This window comes from Meriones unguiculatus, chromosome 6 (assembly GCF_030254825.1).
Source record: "Meriones unguiculatus strain TT.TT164.6M chromosome 6, Bangor_MerUng_6.1, whole genome shotgun sequence".
Classification (NCBI taxonomy): domain Eukaryota; kingdom Metazoa; phylum Chordata; class Mammalia; order Rodentia; family Muridae; genus Meriones; species Meriones unguiculatus.
Window position 1 is genome coordinate 11483541 of NC_083354.1, and position 24677 is coordinate 11508217.

Below are 24677 nucleotides of genomic sequence, written 5' to 3' on the forward strand. Positions count from 1 at the left end.
CCGGAATTTAAGTGAACACTAGACAAATGACAATTCATAAAACTAAAAGGTTCCTGTACAGCAAAGGAAACAATCGGCATCGTGAAGAAGAAGCTCATAGAGTGTGAGAGAAACTTTGCTGCTAGAAGATCAGTATCCAGAATATACAAAGAACCCTCAAAACAGAGTCAAGAAAATGACCCAAATCAAACATGAGCTATGGACCTGAACAGAGTTCCCAAGAGAAGAAATAGCAATGGCTAAGAAATGCTGCATTCAGACTCCTTAAAAAAGAGAAAAAGCAATCAGGGAATATGGCAGTTTATCAATGGAATCTTAACAAAGACCTTTCCATAATTAGATGAAAATGTAAAAATTGGCACAGTGACTTCAGGAATGCACCTGCCTTTGCAGAGTACCCTTTTTGCTTATAGCCAGGAAGCCAGGGCAACTCCTAGCCTTTTGTTTTGTCACCAGATATAAAGCAGAATATTTGAAATGATTAAGCATTGCTTGTACTTTGTGCACATAAAGATGATAAGCATTGGCAGGCTAGTGCTCTTGGGGGCAGAGGAGGGTGGAGGCATTGCACACACTGTAGAGATTTTGTTGTTGTTTTCTTTTAACATATTTAAGCTGAGTGTGGTGGTGCATACCCTTAACCCAAGAGGCAGGTGATCTCTGTGAGCTCCAGGCCAGTTTGGTCTACATGTAGCAAGCAGGGCTACATCCGAGGCTACAAATTAAGACTTGTCTTATTTTTAATATGAGCATTATACTGGTGCATAACATATCATCTTTAAAATAGTAAATGTAAGGACTATACTCTAGGTGTGTAGAGCACCTTTTTATTATGACTGTTACGGAGTCAGCTAAGCTCTGCACCAGTTATTCTCAAGCTCTGCTTGTCTGGACTTCTCCTGGGTTCCGTTGAAGTCTTCCCACATCACCCTGAGAAGTGAGAACAAGTGTTTGGGTGGTCTCCGCTGATGCTTGTTGTCAGGGAAGCTCTACTTTTGAAAAGTCCGCCAGAAACCTTTTATAGTTACATCTGGGGCGGAAGTTGCAGGCACTCTGTTACTGTTTATAGGTGCATGCACCATGCAGGTTTTACTGTGGTGCAGATCCGTGCATGGAGCAAGCAGAAAACTCCAAAGCCTTTCCTACAAATGCACTTTAAAATTCACCCAGCGCCCTCTCATTCCAAACTGGCTCAAGTATATTCTTCACGTAAGGTTTATCTTTCTGGTTTGTCACACCTTCTGTACTGACTGGGAGCGGTGAAGTCGTTTCCAGACTCACAGGTTCCCGGAGCAGCCACTAGCTTCCGTGTCTACACAGAAAAGGCTAGGTGTTGGGTGTTCAGCTGGGTGTCCATGATCAGTGTATGCACCTGTACCTCCCGGACTCCAGTAGCAGCAGGGACCTTGGCTGGGGCTCCTCTTCGCCTGCTAGGTGAACACATACAACAGAGCACACAGGATTCACTCCTTTGGCCCAGCGGGGCATGATAGGTTCTGGGCTTAGAATTCTGGGAATCTCTGCCCCTTTGCAATGAATGCCCTGCACTCAGTTGCTATAAAAAGTGGTAATGAAGAAGCAGCTAAGAAAAGTTCAGCTTCTATTGCTGTAAAACTTTCTAATAAAGAATAAGTATTGTCTATTAATACTGCTTAAGTTTTTCAGATATAAGGAGCTATTAAAGAGAAAGGGAGTTATTTTTTGAGAAAAAAATACCTGCCAAAAGAATGGGAGGCTTTTCTCATTTTAGTAACATTTCTGACATCACATTTACTTCTCTGCCTTTGTTGCCAGCGAGCTTAGAGCTAATTCCGGTGTGTAGTGGGAGCAGCTGTGTTAACGTCTGTGCAGTGAAGGGAAGTAGGGAATGGGGTGAGGTGTTGCTGGCAGCTGCATTGAGGCAGGCCCTACCCACGCACATGTCCTCTCACCCCAGCACCCTTGCTCCAAGGCTGGCACCCTCCTCCCTGAATGCCATCAGCAATCTTCTGCAGAATGATGACAAGTAGCCTTCATGTTTGCATTGCTGTGGGTGGCCAGGTTAGCTGCAGAATTCACGCCCTCCTTGCTGGTCGTTCAGGTTCTAAACTGCATACTTCTCACAGTAAGCGCACGGATTAGTTCTTTCTTTCCGTGGTCTTAACACTTTAGTTCGTGAATCTTTCTGTGCATTTGCACTTCACACCTGCTAGGGTGATTATCAGAAGGGTACCTGGTGGCAAGTGTCATTGAAGATTTAGCGAAGTTGGAACCTTTACCTGCTGCTGGTGGAAAAGTACAGCAGTGCAGCCCTGTTGCAGCAGTTTGGACAGGCTCTCCCTCAAAGTTGAACCTAGTTCCAGCTATTCTCCTCATCATGACATGTCCATACAAAAGTGTGTTTGTGAGTTCATAGCATTCTGCATAATACCCCCAAAGTAGAAAACACTCAGACTTGGATCTGTGATTGAAATCTACATCCACCAATAAACTACTGTAAGAGAAATGAAGTACTGTTACATGCTATAACATGAATGAACCTTGAAACCTTGAAATATGTTAATGAACATATTAACCTTGAAAGACATTGAGTTAAAGGAAAAAAAAAAAAAAAAAAGAGACCCTAACGGGCACATACCATCTAACTCTGTTTATACAGAGTAACGAGTATGGTCAAGTCTGTAAAGAAAAGAAGCTAACAGTTGAAGGGTAGAACAAGTTTGAAGAACAAGGATTGAATTTTAATGAATTCTCTTAGTTATATATACTCCAAAGAATTAAAAACATGTCCATACAAGAATGACTTTGATTCTTTTAGAGAGGGTAAACATTTTCAGGAGTTAGTAATAATGTTTGCATAGCTCATGCATAAATGTGCTAAAAACACAGAATAATACACTTCAGGAAGAATTTAATAGTAGTCGAATTGCTCTGAGGTCACTAGTCTGATGACTTGCCCTGGGCTAGCAAGCAGACACATGTAGCCCAGCTCTGGTGATACAAAGAGGGGGTGAAGGTTGGAGACCCCAGCAGAATCAGCAGAGTATCCTGAAGACTTGGGAAGCCTGCAGCCCAGCATTGGGCAGTGTGATAACTCTGTCGTGGCCTTGTCACTTCACCAGGAAACGTACCTATTCCATGCTGTAAAATTAGTGCCATAAAAAAGAAGTTAGCCTAAATGTCCTCCTTTAAACTAAATCTTCTCCTCAAAGCAGAGCCTGCTTAGAATAGCAGAAACGTCTGTGACGAGCTGCCGTCGTCCCCAGCTCAGCCATCGGTCACTGAATAGTTCTTATCCGTAAGCATGCAATTATGATAATTCGGTGGTAGAAATAGAACCAGTAGGCAGGCCTCAGGTCCCCTGGCAGACTGAGCTAGAACATGTGGGGCTGATTTTGCGTGTGCTGCCCTTGGAGCCAGTGACCTTGATTTCAGTGGACTTGAACTAAGCGAGCCCCGGGGCCGTGACTCACAAAGCATAGCACTAGGCTGCATAACTGTGGTGTATTAGAAAAAACTGTGCCATATTAAATGTTCTTTTCTGAAGTCTGGAAATTGCTGTAAAATATTGTTTCTAAAGCAAAAGTAAATATTTTTTATTTTTTTTATTTTTGGGGGTCTCGGGACATACTTAACTGGTAGAGAATCCTTTCGCCAGCAAAATTTTATTTTATCTTATTTTTACTCAAATTGCTATAATAAATATTCATAGATTTTTAAAAAATGATTTTTCAGTCTATTCCTATTTTTTGTTTGGTATAAATATCTTTCGTTCTGTTTCCTAGATGGGTTGATAATGAAAATGGCGGTAATCAAAGTGGATTAAAAAGAGTATTCAAAAGTTTTTAAAAAATGTGAATTTCTCAACGTAACCATTCATTCAGCCCCTTGAAATAGAATCCTAAAAATACAGTCGGCCTCCATTGTGTCTTAGCATAACTTCTGCCCTGCTGTTCTGAACTGCATGGAACCTGGGAGCCGTGCTTCCTGCGGTTTGCTGCAGGCCGCTTTGTTGGCTCTCTTACCCTGCTGCCTCCTGAGGACAGGCACAGTGTTAGTGGCAAGAGGAGAGTTCGTGTGCCCTAGAGGCCACTCCAGCAGTATTGTACCGAAATGTAACTTTCCAGGAGCCAGAGGTGAAAGATGAGGTGTTTATGAATAGGGAATGATTTTTAAACATTTAAGGTGTCTGTAGGTGTTGAGCTACCGTGCAGCTGTTTTAAAAATACAGTATATATGAGGTAAAAACAGCAGGCAGAATCTGCTGAGGGAAGCAGTGTGGCAAGTGAACGGCAGATGTCAGTTTTCTAGTTTAAATAAATTGGTTAAGAGCACAGAGAGAGTCCTCTCTCTCTCACAGAGGACTCAGGTTCAGTTCTCAGTGCCCACTCAGTGGTTCACCAGCATCTGTAACTCCAGTTTCAGGGATCTGGTACCTTCTTCTAATCTCCATGGGCACCAAGCATGCAGAGAATGTGGATTACATGTACACAGGCCGGTCACACATAAAATGAATAAAAGACAGGGAACTGAAGACATGGCTCAGTGGTAGCACTCACTACTCTTCTAGGGCCCAGGTTCTGTTCCTGGCACCTTTATCAGGTGGCTCACTGCTGCCCAGAACTCCAGCTTCTGGGGGTATGTTGCCCTCTGGCTGCTGCAGGCATCTGTACACACACAGACATGTGCACATACACAGTTTTTTAAATAACCTTTTACAAAAGATTGGAATCATATATGCTTGTCTTTGAATAAAGGAAAATTCTACTTAAAAAGTCTTTTGAAAAGTAATTGTGAAGGTGTTTTAGGAGGGAGGGAGTATGAGAGGAGAACTTTTTGCTGAACGTGTGGATTTTAGAAGCTGTATCTTTACACACATATGTACATATGTATATATGTATACTGCCAGTTCACAAGGCTCACTCGCCGACTCCAGAGGGGAAGTAGAACAGTACATCAGTTGTATTGCAGACTCCTGGTGACTCCTGGCCCTTTACTCCCCCCGGCCCCCGTCCCCTGCCGCCCTGGGTTTTGTGAGATGTTGTTCAGCTTCTTTCCCTGTGCCTTGGTTTTCGCCACACAGTTTGTTCTTGTAAAGCAGTTTTAATAATATATCATAAAGTAAATTGTCAATATCAGTAGTACTGGTAGGGTTATTAGAAAACTAGTACTTTATATGTCTTAAGTATCTAATTTTTACCATGTTTATAAAAGTATTTAAAATGCTTGGTTGATAACAGTGCCCTTTGCTGAAATAATAGATAGATGCATGTTGAGTTCTCTCTACTAACCTCCTCCTGATTCAGAGCATGGATGGGTGGGGTACATTATTATTATTATTATTATTATTATTATTATTATTATTATTATTGACAGGGTTTCTCTCTGTAGCCCTGGCTGTGCTGGAACTCACTTTGTAGACCAGGCTGGAACTCAAAGATCCACCTATCCCTGCCTCCTGAAGGTTGGGATTAAAGGAGTACACCACCACACCTGGCTCCTCAGTAGCCCACTCTTCTGTAGGTTATGTCTGAGAGGAAATGCCGCCCGAAGTGAGTGGGATCTGCTTCCTCAGTGGGTGCAGACACTATGAGAATGTTACGTTTATCGGTGTCTGACTGCTATTGCACAGATCCTGTTACCTCACAGTCTGGAAAGTCATGTCCCACAGTGGGTCCTGTATTTTGGTCTAGCACATTCCAAGACAAGATGCTAATGGGAATCAAGCCCAGGGTGGTTTCAGATCAGTCTGCTGTCTTCTGACGGAGGATGGCTTGTCCAGATTATATTGGGTTTTGGGCTCAAGGAGGAAGGAGACTCTAGCCAAAGCCTTTTCTTTGTTTTCTGCCCATTGTTTTATGAGTCACAAATTACAGTGTATGTAAGATACAGAATGGCCATGCCAACATCTCACCTTCCTGGGATCTGTCCTCTGAGATTTCTGTGGCAGAGCTGGTTGCTGTGACCTTTCTGCAGACACTGACTGGACTTGCGTTCTTGTAATGTACCCAGGGATGCTTAGGAACAAGGGATGTTTCAAGGTTTTAAGAAAACCAGCCTTATTAATTTGAAAGGAAAATGTATTAAACAGTAATTACCACAATAGACACCATATTTTAGAAGAAACCGAAATCTAGTAATTTGAGCCTTTCAGACTCAGAGCTGCTTTCATCGTGAGGTTGCAGAGCCTAATTATGATGTCCAGATCTTTATCGCTGGGAGCCATTACCCCAGAAAGGCCATTATTTGTATGTCTGTTAACAGTAAGTGTAAGGCTACAAGTGTCACTGTCCTCTGAGTGAGATTCTGCAGAGGATCACCCCACCTGCTCTTAGCAGGGCGCTCAGCAGGGCGATGATCGTGCTCTGAGCAGCTTGTGAGAAAAGGAACCCAGCCTGCATTGCTGAGCCAACGTTGCTGTCCAGCGTTGCTTGCTTCTATCCACATTTCCTCCGAAACGAGAGCACCTAGGAGCTGCTTTGGGAGGGTCAGTTGGGGGGTGGGGTAGGTTGACGGTCTTATTGAGGCGAGGAACCCTACCTCAAGTTTTTAGGAATTTTAGTAATGTTTTTGCCTGGATATGCATGGTAACTATGCCATGGACTTTCATTTAAGAATTTTAAGAATATTTTTGCTTTTAATTTAGTATTTTAAGTTTTGAAAATTTTATATACAAGTGCTCTATTTACATCATTTTTTATCCCTTTTTTTTCTCCTCCAACTCTTCCCAAGTCCTGTACCTCCTCTCACATTCGTGACTCTTCACTTATCTCTCTCATACACACACACCCATGCATGCATACAAACACACACACACACACACACACACACACACACACACACACACACTGTAAATATAAATACAGGCTGCTGAGTGTTCCTCCTATGTGTATGCATTTCTGTTTGGGGTTGACCACTGGAGAGTGAACATTTTATGGTGCTTGTCTCTGAATAAGACTGGTTTTCCCTCCGTCAGCAGCCATTAATTGCCTGTAGCTCTTTAGCTATGGGTGGGGCCTTTCGAAATACCCTGCCAACTCCACTGGTGATGACATTGTGCAGCTCTTGATTAGATGCCATGCTTCTGGGATTTCATGCATGCAGCTTCCCTATGGTACATAGAAGACACTGTCTTGCAGCGGTCATTCTGGTCCTCTCCCTGGCTCTTAGAGCCTTTCTTCCCCTCGATATTCCCTGAGCCTTCAGTGCAGGGGTTGTGGTGTAGGTGTATCAATTGTGGTTGGATACCCCACTGTCTCTTTCTGTATTTCAATCACTTGTGAATTTCTGCAGTCATCTTGGCTGCAAAAAGAAGCATCTTTGAGGAGTAAGAGTTAACAGATGTCTATATATGTATATTATTTATTTAATATTATCCTGACTTAGGGAAGGGGCGGTAATAGGCTCTCCTCAAGGATCCATGACCTCACAAGCCATGGGCTGTTGGCTGGGTTTATAGCAGTAGACATGAATTCTCTCCAGGTGACAGTGTCTTAGTCCGCTTGGACCGCTGTTGGTTACCTGTGAGACACAAATGCTACAGTCGTACCCTTGGAGACATCTTGCCAAGCTGCAGTCTTGTCAAGTCTGTAGCCTTTGCAGCACTGTGGGGCTGTTGATAGCTTTTTCCCTATTGGAAGCTTACACTGCACCTCTGGATACTGTGAGCGTTCATCCTCAGGAGGGAGGCTTTCAGCTCAGGTCCAGCTTGATCCCTCCAAGTCTTGTGCCTGAAGTGTGTGCTGTGTTCAACAGGAGGGTCTTCCCTTTGAGTTCTGGGAGGCAATCACGAGTAACAGCCATCGCCTATACTGTTCTGGGACTCTCTTGGACTCCCCTGGCCAACAACTGTAAGAGATTTCCCACTCCTACATTTGGGGTTTTGTTAAGTCAATGGCTCTTGAGGGAGTATTAGCACCCCAAGCAGAGCCACTGCATTTAAACAATATATATGTATGTATATACACACATTTATATATTTGAAGCATAATAATTTCCCCTGTGGACTTTTCAGGCATATTCAGTGTTATGTATTCTCCTCTTTTCATTTCTGAATTTCCCTCCCTTCCTCTTCTCAATTGAATCACACCCATTTACCCCCATTCATTCCAGCTTCATAGTACCTGTGTCTTAATACCCTCCTTCCTAGAGCTCCTTTTTACTCTGGGGTACTCAAATCTAAAGATCAGGAGCCAGGACCCACAAACAAGAGAGAACATAGTGTTTGTTTTTCTGGGTCTGGGTTCCCTCACTCTGTGTATTTTCTAGTTCCATCCATTTATCTGAAATTTTCATTTTGTTTACAACCGAATAAAATCCCATGCATCTTACTTTTAACAGAATAAGGTGGTGAAGTTCCAGGTGTTTCTTGGTTTGTTTAAGGATCAGAGACTCCTGTACTCATTGGAGAGTGAGAAGTGGTTTTAATGTTTAACTGGGAAACTTCCAGCAAGCCATGAGCACTTAAACATAACTGATCAGTCTAGTTTGAGGGCACTCCCTGGCTTGGGGCCAGGTTGAATGGTGGCTTTGCTTCTTCCTGATGAAGAATGCCTTGGTCTTCCATTTGTGTTGTCATAACGTGGCGCCCAAGGCAGTTGTGACTGACACGGTGGAAGGTGAGGGAGGAGCCCTGTACAGCTCCTCCTCTCTCCAGGCTCCCTTCTGTGTTTCATGTGGAGATGCTCAGACCAGAGTTTCAGAAACTAGCTACACACGGTCAAAAACCATGTAACTGACAGCTTTTCAAAATACATCTGATAGGACTAGAGAGGTAGCTCATTTGTTAAGAGTATGTATTGAGCTAGGCACTCTGGCATACTTCTGTAATCCCAGCACTAGGGGAAGCAGAGGCAGATATCTGTGAGTTCAAGGCCAGCCTGGTCTATAAAGGCCATCCAGATGGCTAAGGCTACACAGAGAAACCCTGTTTCAAAAAAAACCAAAACCAAAACAAAACAAAGAAATCCAAAATTTTTAAAAAATACATATTGTTCTTGAAGAAGACCAGAGCTTTATTCCCAGCACTCAGCATCAGGCAGTTCAAAACTGCCTGTAACTCTAGCTCCAGGAGATCTGATGACATCTTCTGGTCTTTTTGGGCACCTGTGCACGCATGTGGACACAGAGCCATCCCTCACATACAAACAAAATAAACACATAATTAAAAATTTAAACAATGTTTAAATCTTAAAATACATCTCATAGTGCCTAGTAAGAGAAATTTTCTGAAGCAAAGGACTTTCTTTCTTGTATCAGTAGATGTCCTTAAATTTGTCAACGTAGATATGAAAGTAATGAGTGTTGAATGGATAAAATGAGAGTTCATACAGTGGTTTTTAAAAATCAAACTGTGAACATGGATAGGGTTTTACTACCTTTCCAGTAAAATTGGTGGAGTATCATGAGCACATACCTCTGAAATTAAATCTTTGCTTTTCCCTTTCAAGCATGACTATTAGCCTTGTGCAGCACTATTAGCTGCAGACTATTAGCCCTGACTAGCTGTTCCGCCATGGCAGTACTTCCAAAGCAAGTCAGACTACAACTTCCAGGTGCCAACGAGTTCCTTCCATTGGAAAAACATTAAGTCCATGCTTGCTTATTTAAAGCAAGGATTTTGGTTCTCTCAGATCATGTACATTTTGCATCTATGTCTGTTTGCTTTGTCTTTTGATGGAAATTGCTATTGTTTTAAAATTTTTATTTTTCTATGAGTGTCTGAGTGTGCATGCTGTGCCCACAGTGCCTATGAATGCCAGAAGAGAACGTTGGATCCCCTGGGACTGTAGTCACAGACTGTTGTGAACCACTGTGTGGGTGTTGGGAACTGTATCCATGTCTTCTCTGGAAGAGCAGCCATGGCTCATAACTGCTGAGCCATCTCTCTAGCATCCCTTAATCAGTTTTTAATTGGACAGAATACAGGATCTAAATAGTCCATAGCACAGTTAAAAAATGTTCTTGGCAAACAGATGTTGAGAATTTATGTGTGTAGAGATAACATATCTGTATCAATGTGTTTCCCCATATTTATGCTTTCTGGCGTTATAAAAGCAGCTTTTTAGTCCACATGGTTCTAGTTTTATTGTTTGTTGTTGGAAAGACAGAGAGTAGGCAGATTAGCGTCAATGTAGTGTCTGACTACTGTATGCTCCACAATAAAATCCCTTCACATCTAGATGCTGCTAAAGCGATATTAGCAAAATCACCTGGGGTTGTTATGCAGCCTATGTGCCTTTGAGGCGAGTGGCAGTCGCTATGTGGACTCTGTGTCACACAGTGCTGAATTGGCTCAGTGTGTTGCTGCTGAATCTGCTCCAGATAATTGTTGTCAGGCAAGAGCATCTGCCTGTTCTGTAGTGCCCGGTCAGCTGTCATATATCTGAAAGGCAGGACTGTCTGCTGTGAAGAGCACCATTCTTGGATTTAGTAAGGATGAGAGCAGTGTAATTGTAGCTACAGTATTAAGTCAGTTGTACGGTCAGAGCCTTTCATTATATTATCCTGGATGCATTGAAGGGGAGGTATTTTCCCTGGTGAATGATGGCCATGGGGTAGAGCACTTGGCTTCTGTAGATGAGACACCCTAGTTTATTTTTATTATTGTATTCATAATACATATTTATATAGTAATAACATTATAAGAAATACATAATTCATTACATTTATATTGACTGGGCATGCCACAGTGGAGGTCAGGAAACAGTTTGCAGGAATTGGCTCTGTCTTTCCACCAGCGGATCTTAGTGGTTGAACTCAGGTTGTCAGGCTTGGAGGCAAGCACCTTTACCTACTGAGCCATCTCTTCAGACTAAAGACAATCTGCTTTAAAACAGGCATGATCTTTCACGGATAACAGGAAGAACTCCTAGCCCCTTGAGATTAAAGGCACCACTGTTCATAGGAAAGCACATTTTTAACATTCTGAAGTTGAGAGGCACATAGCTGGCTTTTGTCTTGGTTGAGGGAGTGGTCGTCTTTAGTGGCTAGTGAGTTATTTCTGCATGTATGATATGTAAGGTATTCCTGGGTCAAAACATCATACTTTCATTAATGGCATTGTATGGAAATTCGGGAAGTAAAGATTATGTTGGGTGTGGTGGCACGTATTTTTATCCAGCGGAGTAGCAGGAAAGGTTTTAATAAGCGCAGCATGCGGGGGATGTGGACAGTGTGGGGAGAGTAGGAACCTATAAGGCATTTTCCTAACGCTGTCTTCTTCTTTGCGTTTCTAGTCTTTATAACCTGGCTTCACTGGAACTGAGAGAGAATCTTCTTACGTATCTTCCCGAGTGAGTCTCTGGGGAAAATAAGAAGGGTTTTGTACAGAGTCAGTAGGAGTTTAGTCCCCACATCCAAATGAGGCATGCTTTTGGAAGCTAGTCCAGGAAAGGAAGTGTTTCTCCGCCTGCCTTGAGCCTTCCCTGAGCGCCTGTGTTGTTGTTGGTTGTTTCAACAGATCTCTCACCCAGCTAAGGAGACTAGAAGAACTTGATTTAGGAAACAATGAAATCTTTAATTTGGTAAGTGTCTATTGGAGATATTTGATGTTTCTCTATTGCTAAGATCACAGATGTGTTTGAGGAATCACCAGGGATGTTTTTCTTCAGATGCAGCTTGGGAACACTGGGAACGTGCTTGAGTTCACAGTGGTTGAGAAAAACGGTTTTGGGGGAGACTCAGGACTGGAGACCTGAGCACGAGGGGAGGTGTTTGCATCATAGGGAGAAGCCTGGGGCGGGTTCAGGGACACAGTGTTGACAGGAGAGAGGTAACAGCTAACCCAGCGGTGTTAGTTGATGGTTCTTTGTTCCATAAAGGCAGAAGGTGGTCTGGGGTCTTGTTACTATAACGGTACCTTTTGCTTCAGCCAGAATCAATTGGAGCGCTCTTCCTCCTGAAGGATCTCTGGTTGGATGGAAATCAACTGTCTGAATTACCTGAGGTAAGTGGGAATTTTACAGGATGTGTCTGAAAGTGTGTAGCAACAACAGTAAACTCTGTGTGTTCCCTGCGTCTGTGGGGCCTTCTAGAGGACCACAAAGCCGAGAAACGTTGTTTAAAATACCCATCTGGAGATCCACCTTGAAGTCCACCATTGTGGGCTGCCACAGGGAGATTGAAAAGCACAACCCGCTGTCTCTGAAGATACAAAAGTCTTTGGTCTCATCCTGCTACCCAGTAGGACTTACTTCAAGCCCAGCAGATCTGTAAATCACAAAGACCGTAACTCTGACAGTCTACGTCTCTGCTGCGTTTAGTGCTATGCCCAAGGGCTGCAGGATAATTTTAACTACATTCTCCCCTTTGGTCGTTAATGCAATAGCAGTAATAAGAGCTTCCCTGCCCCTCGTAATGCTCGTGGTTTTTGCTGGTGTGCCCTGGGTTTAATCATTTCCCTGCTGTTGTCAACTGTGAGACCTGTGTTCTAAATGAACCAAATGGGCCTTGGGCACCTTCTGTGTGGATTCCAATAGGATCAACTGAGAAAGCCCCTGAAAAAAAAAATCCCCAGCATGACAGGCATTTCTTCCTGTTACTTCCTTCTTTTTCTCTCTGTCTCAGAGTTTGATTCTTGAATGTTCAGAGACTATGCCTTTCATTTTAAAACAGTTCACACACTGCCCACTTGACTGTTTGGCCCAGTAGTGATGGGGATGTGAGTGGTGGGTGGAGAGTGACAGTTTTAGGCCAGGAAGTCTGGCACTAGAAGGAAGCACTGAGCCATCTTAGTTGTCATTGTTGCAGCTCTGAGGTTACCAAGACGTCACTTAGTAACCAGCAGAACTGGGAAACTAATTAAACTCTACTTCCTAGGTTTGAGCTGCAGTTCAGAAGGAGAAGCAGATACGGAACTTTGACTAATACTTAGATTTCACTGGGACGTGTGCAGAGTCCTTGTGGAGAGAACTGGTGGGTGGGAGGGAATACTGTGGAGTACCCGGAGTGTAATAAAATGTCAGCCATGTGTCATTAAAAGGGGGAGAGTACCTGTCCGTGCAGATGGGTATAAATGACTTTGTGACATGTGGCATTCTAACCACAAAGGAATCACATGTCAAGTGGATCATGAGACTGTTTAAAAGTCTCATTTGCCTGTAGTAAGTGCTAAACCCAAAGCTTCCTTCACGCTCTGTGTCTGTGATTCATAAGAGCTTTTAATCATTTTCATTGAGAAGGGGGGTCTAGAAGTTTACTCTAGTATTTACGCCTAGATATTTGCTAAAGTAACATACATAGAACTAAGAACTTAAATTATTTTATGTTATTTTAGTATCTTATGTGTGAGTGTTTTACCTGCATGCCTCTGTCCACCATATTGGTTCAGTGTTCCTTGAGGCTAGAAAAGAAGGCATCAGATCCCCTGGGACTGGACTTACTTCCATGTTGGTGCTGGGAATTTAACCCAGGTCTCCTGGAAGCATAGCCACTGTTCTTAACCACTGATCCATCTCCCAGCCTCGGAACTGAGGACTTTTAAACCATTCTTTCATACATGTACAATGTATTTTGATCATACCTACCCTCTGCCCTCTTCCTCCAACTCTCCTTATCCCTCTTCATCCTCTTCCAACTTCATATCCTCTTTTCCCCCTTTTCTTTTAGACCCACTGAGTCCAGTTAGCACTGCCCCTGTGTACATGGTCATGGGGCTACCCACAATGGCCACTCTCCCAAAGAAAAATGACCCCTTCCCCAGCAGCCATCCCCTGCCAGTAGCTCCTCTCTTGGGGTGAGGCTTTGTGAGCCCCTGCCCAGTCTGTGCTTGGATTTTGGCCAGCCTGATCTTGTGCAGATAACCACAGCTGACAGGAGTTCATGGGTGCAGCAGCCGAGTCATGCTCAGAAGGCAGCACCTCACACCACTGCCCCCACGACCTCCGCCTCTTACGTTCTTTCCTGCTTCTGTGATGTGGACCTGGGGTTTGACTGTGAAAAAACCCTATTCCTTTGTGTCATGCCAGCTTCAAACCTGCATTTCTCTTTCTGTGCACTAACACAGGAAATAGGGAATCTTAAGAACCTGCTCTGCCTAGATGTCTCTGAAAACAGGTTGGAAAAGCTTCCTGAAGAAATTAGCGGCCTGACTTCTTTGACAGACTTAGTCGTTTCTCAGAACTTAATGGAAGCAATTCCCGATGGCATCGGTAAGTGTTGAAAAGCACCAGACATAGAGTTCCACCTGCCATTGTCTTGAGTGTTTAGAACTCACTTTAATTCTTTGTTCATCTCTATTCAGTGCTGGGAATGTGGCTCCTCATTTCTTGTTTTTAAAGAAGGAAAGCGGGGAATTTTTAATGCAGAGTAAGTTTCAAATACCTGTTCATGCTGGTTTGGAAAAAAACCTGTGATAGTGTTACTTTCAGGAGTTGATTCATGAGTAGTTTATCCATAATTATGAAAGTAATTAGCCACAGTAAGAGGGCATGTTTAAGGTAAATGGCTAGCCACTAGAATGTCTAATATCAGCATCCTAAACAGTTCATGAGAGCGTAACTCAGAGGTCACTGGAACTTAGGTCTGCATTGGACTTGGTTGTCTCGGTACGAGCACATTGGGAAGGTGCTTTTAAAGGGACAATAGCAGAGCTCAGCTTTTTTTGAAATGCTAGGAGACATCTTTTAACTCTCCTTTAGTACTTTGAAAATAATTTAGGTTTCTTTTTTCTGTTCTGCTCTTTTCTTTTCCTTTTTTCCTTTTCCTTTCTCCCCTCCCTCCCTCCCCCTTCCCTTTCTGAGACAGGGTCTCACCATGTACAGAGCTCTTCCTGCCCTGGAATAGGTTATGTAGAAGCAACCTGGCCTCAAACTCATGGAGATCTGCCATTTGCTATTTTATGGGTTCTTTCTGCGACCTTTCTCCACCCCTTTTCCTTCTCTTTCTACCCTCTAAACAGTAGATCTGAGGGGTGGGGGCGGGAATGGATAGAGAGGAAAGGAAAGAGATCCCTAAATAAAGGCAGAGAGCAGAATTATTGTTAGACTACTTCCTGCTGACTAGGGCCATCTAGCTCGTTGGGGCAAGTTAGTTCTTTGCTGTCAGGATATCTAATTTCTACTTCTTGTTTCTTCTTTGCACACACCTACTTAATAAACTGTAACCAACAACCAACCAACTACCCACGCCACCTCTCGGGGCCCTAGCATTTTGTATGTCCTCTGAAGCGTCCCCAGAATTCCAACCATCACACAATTGCAGAAAGTATCTACAGCTGGCCAAGTCACACCCCCTCTAGAGCATAAGGCAAACCATAGTCAGCTGCTGTGGATCAGCTCCATATCCCCACACCTGGGCTTAAAACAAAAACGTGTTCTTGTAATATTTCTGTGTGTGTGTGTGTGTGTGTGTGTGTGTGTGTGTTTTTAAAGAATCCAAAATTCTCACTACAGAGATCTGCCTACCTCTGGCAAATGCTGGGATCAAAGGCCTTCAGCACTGTACCACAGACACATGTCATTTCCTTTCTTATAGAAGAACTTAGACCAGTGTGAGGAATTAGTTCAGAATGTGATAGAACAAGTGTTGTTGTTATTTAAGCTGTGAAAAAAAAAAGATTATTATATCTTTTTTTTTGTCTGATTAAACAAGATCCTGAACTTGTTTTTTTTAAATAGGGGTTTTTGCAGGGTTTTTCTTAATATACACTGCTAATCCTGTGAGGAAGAGAAATGTCTGTTTTAATGTGTTTTTTCTGGTTGTTCATTTGTTTGAATTTCTCAGATAGAAAGCCATATAACCTAGAAAATTTGAAAGCAGAACCGAATCAATATTTGTTTGTTTTTTTGTTTGCACACCTGTTTAAAATGTTAATATTTAAATGTGCTAATAATGAAAATATTCATGCACAGGAACACATGACTGCACACACATGAGAGAGAGGGGGGAGATAGCAGGGACAGGTAGCCCTGTCACAGTGCTCCCTGGAGCCTGGAAGGAACTATGTTTAACCACAGGTTGTTGTAAGATTACAGAGAAGAGTGTGGCCAGCGGCCTCTTCCTTTCTAGTATTTGATCACAATGCAAGTGATAAGTGATGATAGCAATCAGCTAAGCTACGGACGCTGTGTTTTGGTTGGTACCAGTTGAAAAACAGGTGGGGATTTTGACTTTGTAGAAATGGTCATTCAGAAAATGATAAATGGTATCACGTGACTGGCTGTTTTGTTGCTTGGAATAGGAGGACTGGGCAGATGGGAGCTGATATCAAAGCACTGTCTGTAGCAGGGCCCTCTGCAGCAGGCTTAGGAAATCTTGTAGTTTAGATGGGCAAAATCCTGAGGACTGGAAATCTTAGTTTCATTTGAAAAGCAGGGTGACTAGTTTCTTTGCCTTGTGGCTCTGCCCAAGGACAGAGTTCTTCCTTCATTTCTCTTTCCCCAGCTTCATATTTCTATTTGTGTAGAGGGCCATCTTCTCAAATAATGGGGAAGGTGTCAGTGTTAGGATCTCCATAGACAATGAAAGGTACCTGTGTGTGTGTGTGTGCGTGAGCGTGTGTGTGTTTTTCCTGACTGCAGCTGAAAGAAAGAATCCCAGTGATGTAGGTTTTTCTTATTTTCTTGGGACTTGTAGGTGGCTGTTAGACTCATTCTTCTTTCCCCTTGTCCTGTGGGTGTCTGTTAAGACTTCCTGTTCAGAAGTTCGTTGGAGCTTCTGCCTTTTCTGCATGCACAGAGATACTTTGGCTAGGGTCTTCACTGAGCCATTGCATTTACATGTGTCTAGTCAGCTATTTCAGTGGGGGTGACGGGGCCAGATGAGGGTCCCTTCCATCCACTAAACAGCTCCCACTCTTAAAAAATGCATCAGTAACCAACAATTTGTCTTTTATGAAATTTTCTGTTCTCAGTCTTTTTAGTTAGCCCCTTCAGATGATTTGTTTCTAATTAACAACTTTCTGATGTGCTGAACAAATGACTCTTGACTCTCAATCTCTAGTGATCTAAATGAGAATGATACATTTTCAATTTGAAAAGCTGGATGAAGAAAGGACTAAGTAATTATTTAAAACAAAAAAGAACACTAGATAAGAAAAAAACCAAGTGGGGATTAGCCAAAGAATCACGACTAACGAGTTTAAATGACACTTTTGTAGGAAAACTGAAGAAGCTGTCAATCTTGAAGTTGGATCAGAACAGACTCATACAGTTGCCTGAAGCAATTGGGGATTGTGAAAATCTCACGGAATTAGTTCTCACAGAAAACCGTCTCCTGGTGAGTGCTGTGTATGTCTGTGTGTGTTGTTATTGTGTGTTGTTGTTTTTGTTGTGTTGTGATGAGGATTTGTGATGAGTTCTCTGCATCACCTGCATATCGAGGTGTGGCCTGAAGACCAACTTAGCTCCATAAGCAAAGAGTGCTTTGGCTGCACACTCAGAGCATGTGTCCTCACTGAACTCACACTATACCTATCCCTGGTGACACCTGCCTGTAAGCTCCGTGTGTCCAGGGTGTACGTGTGGACCCAGCAAGAGAAATGGTGCCTTCTCAGGGAAAGCCCTGAGGGGTAGATGCTCTATCTTCTGAGCTGGAGAAAGGTATCAAAAACTTTGAGCAGGACCGCTGCTAACCACTGAAGGCAGCTGCCCAGACTCCCACTTTGACCAAGCTTCCTCTCCCTTCCCGGGGCAAAGAGTGTATGTACCCCTGCCCAGGGTGGGTCAGCACAGTGGCAGCTAGGCTCTCTGTCTGCCCCCTTCCTGCCCCTCCCTTTGCTTCCCCTGTCAGGCTCACTGTTCATCTCCTTTCCTCTACTGTAATTGTCTTGTATCTTCCCTTTCAAGAGTCAACTCCTTTGCTCTTTTCTTTGTCTCTTTTGGTCACTCTTCTTTATACCCTGTAATTCCTTCTTCCCTCTTGATTGACCTTTCTCCTGTGTTGTTAAGTACAATATTTGTTCATTAGGTGGAAAGAGCAGTGGGAGACAGTGTAAAAGGCTGAGGACTGAGGAGGCCCCGGCAGCGTCCTTCCTTAGTAGGAAGGTGGCAGAAGTTCCCAGATCTTCCCGTCTCAGTGGTGGCTTCAGGCTAGAAACCATAACAGTTAGGAAATAGTCACCCTCACATCTTCCTGTGACATTACAGAGCCCCTGTGAGCCCAGCCTGCTCCCGGAGGGCTCTGCCGTGCGCTCCAGGCCTGCTCACCTTTCTCCATGCCCACCTGGGTCTTTCTGCCCCCCTAGCCTAGATGTGAGCAACATTCTGGCCTTCCCATGTCAAGGCCACCGTCCACTCACCTGTGCTTGTCTAATGGGCTGGCAGGGCAGGTATAAACCTTGAGGGTATAAATACACACTTTCTTGAGTGGAAGAACATTGCATTCCCCTGTCTCTGCCTTTGTTTTAATTTCTTTCAAACTTACTGTCAATATCACCAGAAATTCAGAATACTTAATTACATTTCCCCAAGTGACCATTATGGACATCTGATACTTAGGAAGAAGTGTTTACTTTTGTTGATATCCTTAAAGTCCTTACAAGCAATTGCTTTTTCTATTGAGCTATGCTTTAAAAAGTTAGTGATAACTTAATAACAGAAATATTATTTTGACAGACTTTACCTAAGAGCATTGGAAAACTTAAGAAGTTGAGCAACTTGAATGCAGACAGAAATAAATTAGTGTCTTTACCAAAAGAGGTATGTGCCACTAAAGAAAAAATGTGGTAATAATTGTCACACATAAGAGATAAAAAAATGTCCATGAATGTTTTTTAATGTTTAAAAGATATGTGGTGCATTTAAAGTTGTGAGTGTGAACCTAATTGGAGAACTGAATCCAAGAATGAATTATCAATAACATTTAAGAGAGTTAAGAAAGGCATATTCATAGGCTTTCAAATAGAAGAAAAAGACTGACATTTTGATACAAAGAGAACGACTGTTGACAGAAATGGATAATTTGGGAACTTGCCAGAGAATGTGTGGATGGTTTGGGGTTTAATTGTCGCATTTAACCAGAAACCATTATTATAAAAGTGGACCTTCATGAAACCCAGTTTCTTGGCAGAGATTTAGACTAGGCCATGTTAATGCCTAAGATGGGAATCCTCTCCAAAGCCATACTACAGAGGAAGGCCAGCAAGAAGCTGCCTTCTATGCTTCCACCTCCTCCTACGTCACCACCCTCCTCCCCCTCCTTGCCCACCATATACCCATACTAGTGAAAAGAGATAATCACCTTCCATTGCAGAGTAACTATGGGCTCTCCAGAGGCTTTTAAAGTCCATTAGAGGAGGTGGAAATGCTGACTAAGAGAGGACCCACAGTGAATGAAGCACGGAGCTATCTAGGGCCCTTTCGGGAAGGCTTACTTTGTAATGGGAGCTGAGAGAGCTGTACTCCATAGAGTAAAACTGAGCTTGCCTCTTTGTTGTTGTTTTTAGTACTTGTAACTTGGTCAGAAGCTGAGGTTATGATCCTTTCCCTTTATCGAATAAACGATTGCTGAGAGTTGTGTTGGTTGGGTCCTCATAAAAACCTCTTTCCTTGACATGATCATTAGCCAGCTTCAGTCTTGTTCATATCTCTCCGCTCTGAGCCTTTCACCATCTGTCTGGGAATAATTTCAAAGTTGTTAGCTAACTAACCAGACCTTGAGGGCCACAACTTTCTTTCCCTAAGTTACTGTGTAGGGTTGTGGGCTTCCTCTTTTTCTTCCTCAGCTCTGTTCTCTGCTCACAATGCCCAGTCTCTTCTGAGTAAGTTGGATAAACTTCCTGAGTGGAAGCAAGAGGGTACAGATTAAAAATACAGCACATTTATAATAGGACACACCTTTAACACGAGCTGTCACATCTAAACAAAACTGTCTCCAACAGAAATACTCAAACCCACATCTCAGCCAAATCGGGACACATCTAAGGTTCTGCTAATCAAAACATTTTGATTCTACTCTGTAAGCAGTAAACCAAAACACAGCTGATAGTGTGAACATTAATTCTTCGCTTTGTGGGATAGCATTTGTAGATGGGGAATGGATCGGATGCAGAATCGGTACAAAGAGAAGATTTGTCTCTTTCTTCCTTAATGCTCTGCTTGGTTAGAGGTACTTCTCTGTAGCTCTACCTGCTCAGCCTTTTGAAGTCATGAGGATTTCCTAAGGACAAAGATGCAGAAACTGAGGCCAGTCAGTCTTTAGCTCCAAAATGACCCTTCCAGTCTCTAAATCGTTGTGATTAGCCAATAAAAACAGGGCAACACGGGATTCAGATTCATGATGGCCTTTTCATCATGTGTGTCCTGGAGATTGTACAAAAGCTTGAGTAGATAAGGAAAGGTCAGGTGACTGTGAGTGTGGGGGTTCTACAACATTTCTGTGGCATGGAGTTTTGAGGCAGATGCTAAGAAGGAGCACTTCAAAATTCAATGACAACCTTTCCCCAGCATCTCTGGATCCCTCATGAATTCTGCTTTCCAGGGACTCATCTTAGGCAAGAGCTTTTCACGTTTTTATTGTAAAACTCCCACTGTCATTTTAACAACAGTTCATCTCTTTTTAAGGAATGGGTCTGTAGGGCATTTCTGATTAGAGACAGACACGGAGCCCCTTTGTGACTGCCAAAGTCCACCACAAAAATACGTTTAGCCTTAAGGCACTTGCACCATCACATTTTGTCTGTTTCCTGGCAACGCAGAGTTGTATAACTGAATAAAATACATACTTTTGTCTTCAGCCTCTTGGTAAAGCAGAAACATTTTGATTTTCAGGAGTGAGCTCTTTCTAGACTATCTTCAGCTCTACTCATATACACTGAGATCCCAGGAAAAGACACTCACCGAGTGTATATGTCTGGCTCTGCCGTGGGTCAGCTTGGTAACCCAGCAGAAATGGGCTGACGGCTTGATTGATCAGGGCCGAACAACTAAACCACAGCGTGTGGCCCAACCATGTGTCAAGTCCCCAGTATGTGCATTTAGTGCAGTCTTCCTGTGACCGATGGTCTGTGTGCGAACATCATCTCTACCACCGTGCCTGATACCCCTCGACCAGGTCTTCCACTTCCCTTTGAGAAATGCATTACCTTTTTTTCTTGATCAATTAAGTTGCATACATAGCATATCTAAGCTCGACAAAAACTAATCAGCTTTTGTGTCCCAGGTCCATAGCTGTATACTTGCTGCTGGTTTGGCCCTGTAGTTTACATACATTGTGTCGACATCCTGTTTGATAGTGTTGTATATTGTCTGTCCCCTTACTCTCCAGCCGCATGTATTTCTATCTATTTTCCCAAATGACTGAGGGGAAGATGATTGTATCGTTTGGAACATAGTGAAGGATCCCGTTCGTGTTTCATGGTGTTGTTTGTGGTGAACACTTGGAAATCAATGAATGTCTCTTGTTTTCTTAATTGTTAGCTGCTTGGAATTTTAGAAAAGTCAGGTAAACTTGTCATCTTGTAAGTATTGTCCTGCCTACAGTTACATCTCAGACTCCCGTTTTGCTTCATACGTGCATGAAGACTCAAACTGGCTGGCTGCTGTGTGTTCATCATTGTACAATATGGACGTCTTCTCTATAAATAAATGTAATGACTGCATGGCCTGGTCTGTTGTATCATTATGTGTTTTTCACATTTGTTCAGATTACTCACAAAAGAATGCTTTTCTGTGACTTACATTGTAAGTTATTCAGAAATTTTTAAAGGCATCTTTTGCCACGTTGTCTGCCTTCACTGCATCGTGCTTTGTCAGCATGTTTCCGGCTTGTGGTGGAAAGGCTAACCCTGGACCGTTTGCTACACAGAGCATGCTTCTGAGCTCCCAACCACTTACTTGTGTGCTTTATTTCCCATTCTGTCGTTTAAGTGTATATACTTCTTGGGGAAGGGGAAGAGTTATGTACAAGAAGTATAGGCAGGGAGAGCGTGGGTGTGAGCCTGGGTCTGATGAATGAGGGCAAGTACCTTCAGTATCCCCCAGCCGTATGCTACCCTGAAACACCTTCTGGCTAAAAGAAATTGAGCGTGTGGCCCAGTGTAGAATACAGAGGGGATTTGTTTTGTTTTGTTTTGTTTGTCTATTTTAGGTCAAACTGGGAATGGTATTATATCACACCTGTTTGGTCAAATGGGATAAGGTAGATTTTTAGAATATTCATAAAAGATTTTTTTTTCTTCAGGCAGTATGCAAATATTAATTCCCTATAAGTATTCTGAAGTTCAGAAATGTCTATGGTGACTAAGTATTCATTTCACAGAGAGCTTTTTGCCTTATTCTTTAATTTTGTCTTATTCTAAGTTGCTCTTACAGTTTAAGACTGTTGATAGTAAGCATAATGTAAAACATACATATTAGACTAAAATACAATTGACTATACAATCTGAAGACTGAGATTTCATTCCTAAATTTGAAAGAGGAAGTAAGTCATTAAAGAAGCAATTGACAGAACTAGAGAGATGGCTTAGATGGTAAAGTGCCCACTACACAGGCATGAGGACCAGAGTTCATCCCCTGGAGCCCTCGTTAAAAAAGCTAAGCATGTAGTCCCAGCACTGCGGGGAGAGAGAATGGATCCATGGGTCTTCCTGACCTGCCAGCCTACCCTAACTAGGGAGTCCCTGGCTAGGGAGACACCTGTGTCTACAAAGTAGAAAGAGACCCTATGAAAAATGAGATTGCTGTTTGACCTTCAGGTACACACTAAGCTTCACCTGCTTGCAAGCACAAAACAGTTGATTATGGTGGACTTGTCCCTGGAAATTTTATTATCTAAAGAGGATGAAGAACAATGTATGGGTAGGAAGACATTTCATCTCACATGAAGAAAGTTGTAACCATTATCAGAAAGTTCTTCATGTCACTGAGCAAAAGACGTATTCATCACAGAAAAGTAAACAAAACCCAAAACAAGTGATACCCAGAAAGGGAGGGTACAGGGGAAAGTAGCCTCCTTGGTTTTCATGGAAGTGTGAAAACATTTTAATCTATCAGAATTTTAAGTTCTTAAGCTGTCAACCAAATGTTGACAAATACTGCAGGGAGGTACATTTTATCGTGTAAGTGTGAATTGCTAGAGCTGTCGTTGGAGAGACCACTAGAATTATGAAAAAATTTAAAACACATGTATACCATTTCCTCTTCTCTTCCTAGAAGTTTATTCTGAAAATATAATCCACTGATGTTAAGACACACAAAAGACTATACCTCGTGTTTTACACAGGAGCACCAAGCATGCATGCTCCAGGCACCATCCTAGAGGCACATGAAGTAGTTCCCTTTGACGAGAAACTGTCCTGAGTGTAGGTATCTAGAGGCAGCCATCGTGGACCAGTCTCTTCTGTCAAGTGCTTATTCCTGTCTGATTTTCACTGTGCTTTTGTGAGGTGTAGACAATTCAGTTTACAACATCAAGACACCCAACAGATACTATAGCAAGAAACCATGTAAATCAACATCCAACAGATTATTAAACTAGTGCTGGAAAAGAAGCAAAGGAGTGTCAAGACTGGTGAGAACTGATAGTATGGCCATCGTGGCGGCACATTCCTTTAATCTCAGCACTTAGGAGGCAGAGGCAGGAGATCTCTGAGTTTGAGGCTGGCCTGGTCAGTAGGGCAAGTTCCAGGACATCCGGGGCCACGCAGAAACCCAGCCTTGAAAAATGAGAGGGTGGTAGTGGAGAGGCAGAGGAAATAACTAGCAACATCAAAAATGTATTAATAAATAATCTGTTATGTATCTGTAAGGTACAACATTGTGGGGTCAATAAAAGCTTTGAGAAATACAGTGACATTAGAACATGTTCTTGATGATATACATGCTAAAGATCATAGTATCTTATTATATATGTGTTCCAATAATTTGTGGAATCCCAAAACTATATAATTTCAAAAATGTTCATAAAGTGAACATTTATATAATATAGCAAGGCTGTGCAAAGGATTCTAAAATTATGTATATTTTATTTTTATTTTTTTGTTCACCTTGTATTTCAAGCCAGATTTTGTTTCCTTTGCCTGTGAAATGTGGGTTCTGTTCTACTCCCAATATTGAAAGGACAATACTGAGAGCAAACAGTCTCTCAAGTGCAGGCAGCTGTTTGCAAGGATGAAAAGCAGCATGGTGGCTGACCTGGACTGTTCCTCTGAATCGCTGGTCTGATTGTTGTTTCCATAAAAAGTCACCCTTCAGAGCAGTGGTTCTCCACCTGTGAGCTGTGGTCCCTTTGGGGATGCTGAACGACCCTTCCACAGGGGACACGTAAGACCATTGGAAAACACAGATACTTATATTATGATTCATAACAGTAGCAACATACAGTTATGAAGTAGCAATGAAATGAATTTTATGGTTGGGGGTCCCCACAAAATGAGGAACTGTGTTAAAGGCTCATGGCATCAGGAAGGTTGAGAACCACTGCTGTAGAGGCTCCGTGGTGATCTCCAGGCCCTGCCTGGGTTGTTAGCCCAGTGTCAGTTAAAGATAGGATCATTTTGAATTAACACAGACACCAAAGAGCTAAACTAAGGTTTCCTGCTACATTCTGGAGTTTTTAGAGACTCCAAATCCAAACCCTTGTATTCTTGGAAGGTGTTATTAGTGGCTTAAGGAAGGTTTAAAATACCGGCTTCCTCCATAACTGGTAATAGGGTATTTATATAGTGACTCTGCTTCCCAGAATTTCTAAAGTGATAGTAGACATTTTATCCTGATGACCGCCAGGGAACCTTCCAGTTCTGCCCATGAAACCAAAAGAGA

General features: G+C 42.7%; 1 protein-coding gene across 1 annotated transcript in view; it reads left to right on the forward strand.

Moving 5' to 3' along the window:
- Window positions 1-24677, forward strand: part of Lrrc1 (leucine rich repeat containing 1) — a 121971-nt gene that overhangs the window by 82369 nt on the left and 14925 nt on the right. Inside the window, exons 5-10 of the mRNA XM_021643446.2 lie at window positions 11217-11273; window positions 11441-11504; window positions 11852-11926; window positions 13985-14129; window positions 17078-17196; window positions 18534-18617. Coding sequence (XP_021499121.1) covers window positions 11217-11273; window positions 11441-11504; window positions 11852-11926; window positions 13985-14129; window positions 17078-17196; window positions 18534-18617 — 544 coding nt within the window. The remainder of the gene's footprint in view (window positions 1-11216; window positions 11274-11440; window positions 11505-11851; window positions 11927-13984; window positions 14130-17077; window positions 17197-18533; window positions 18618-24677) is intronic.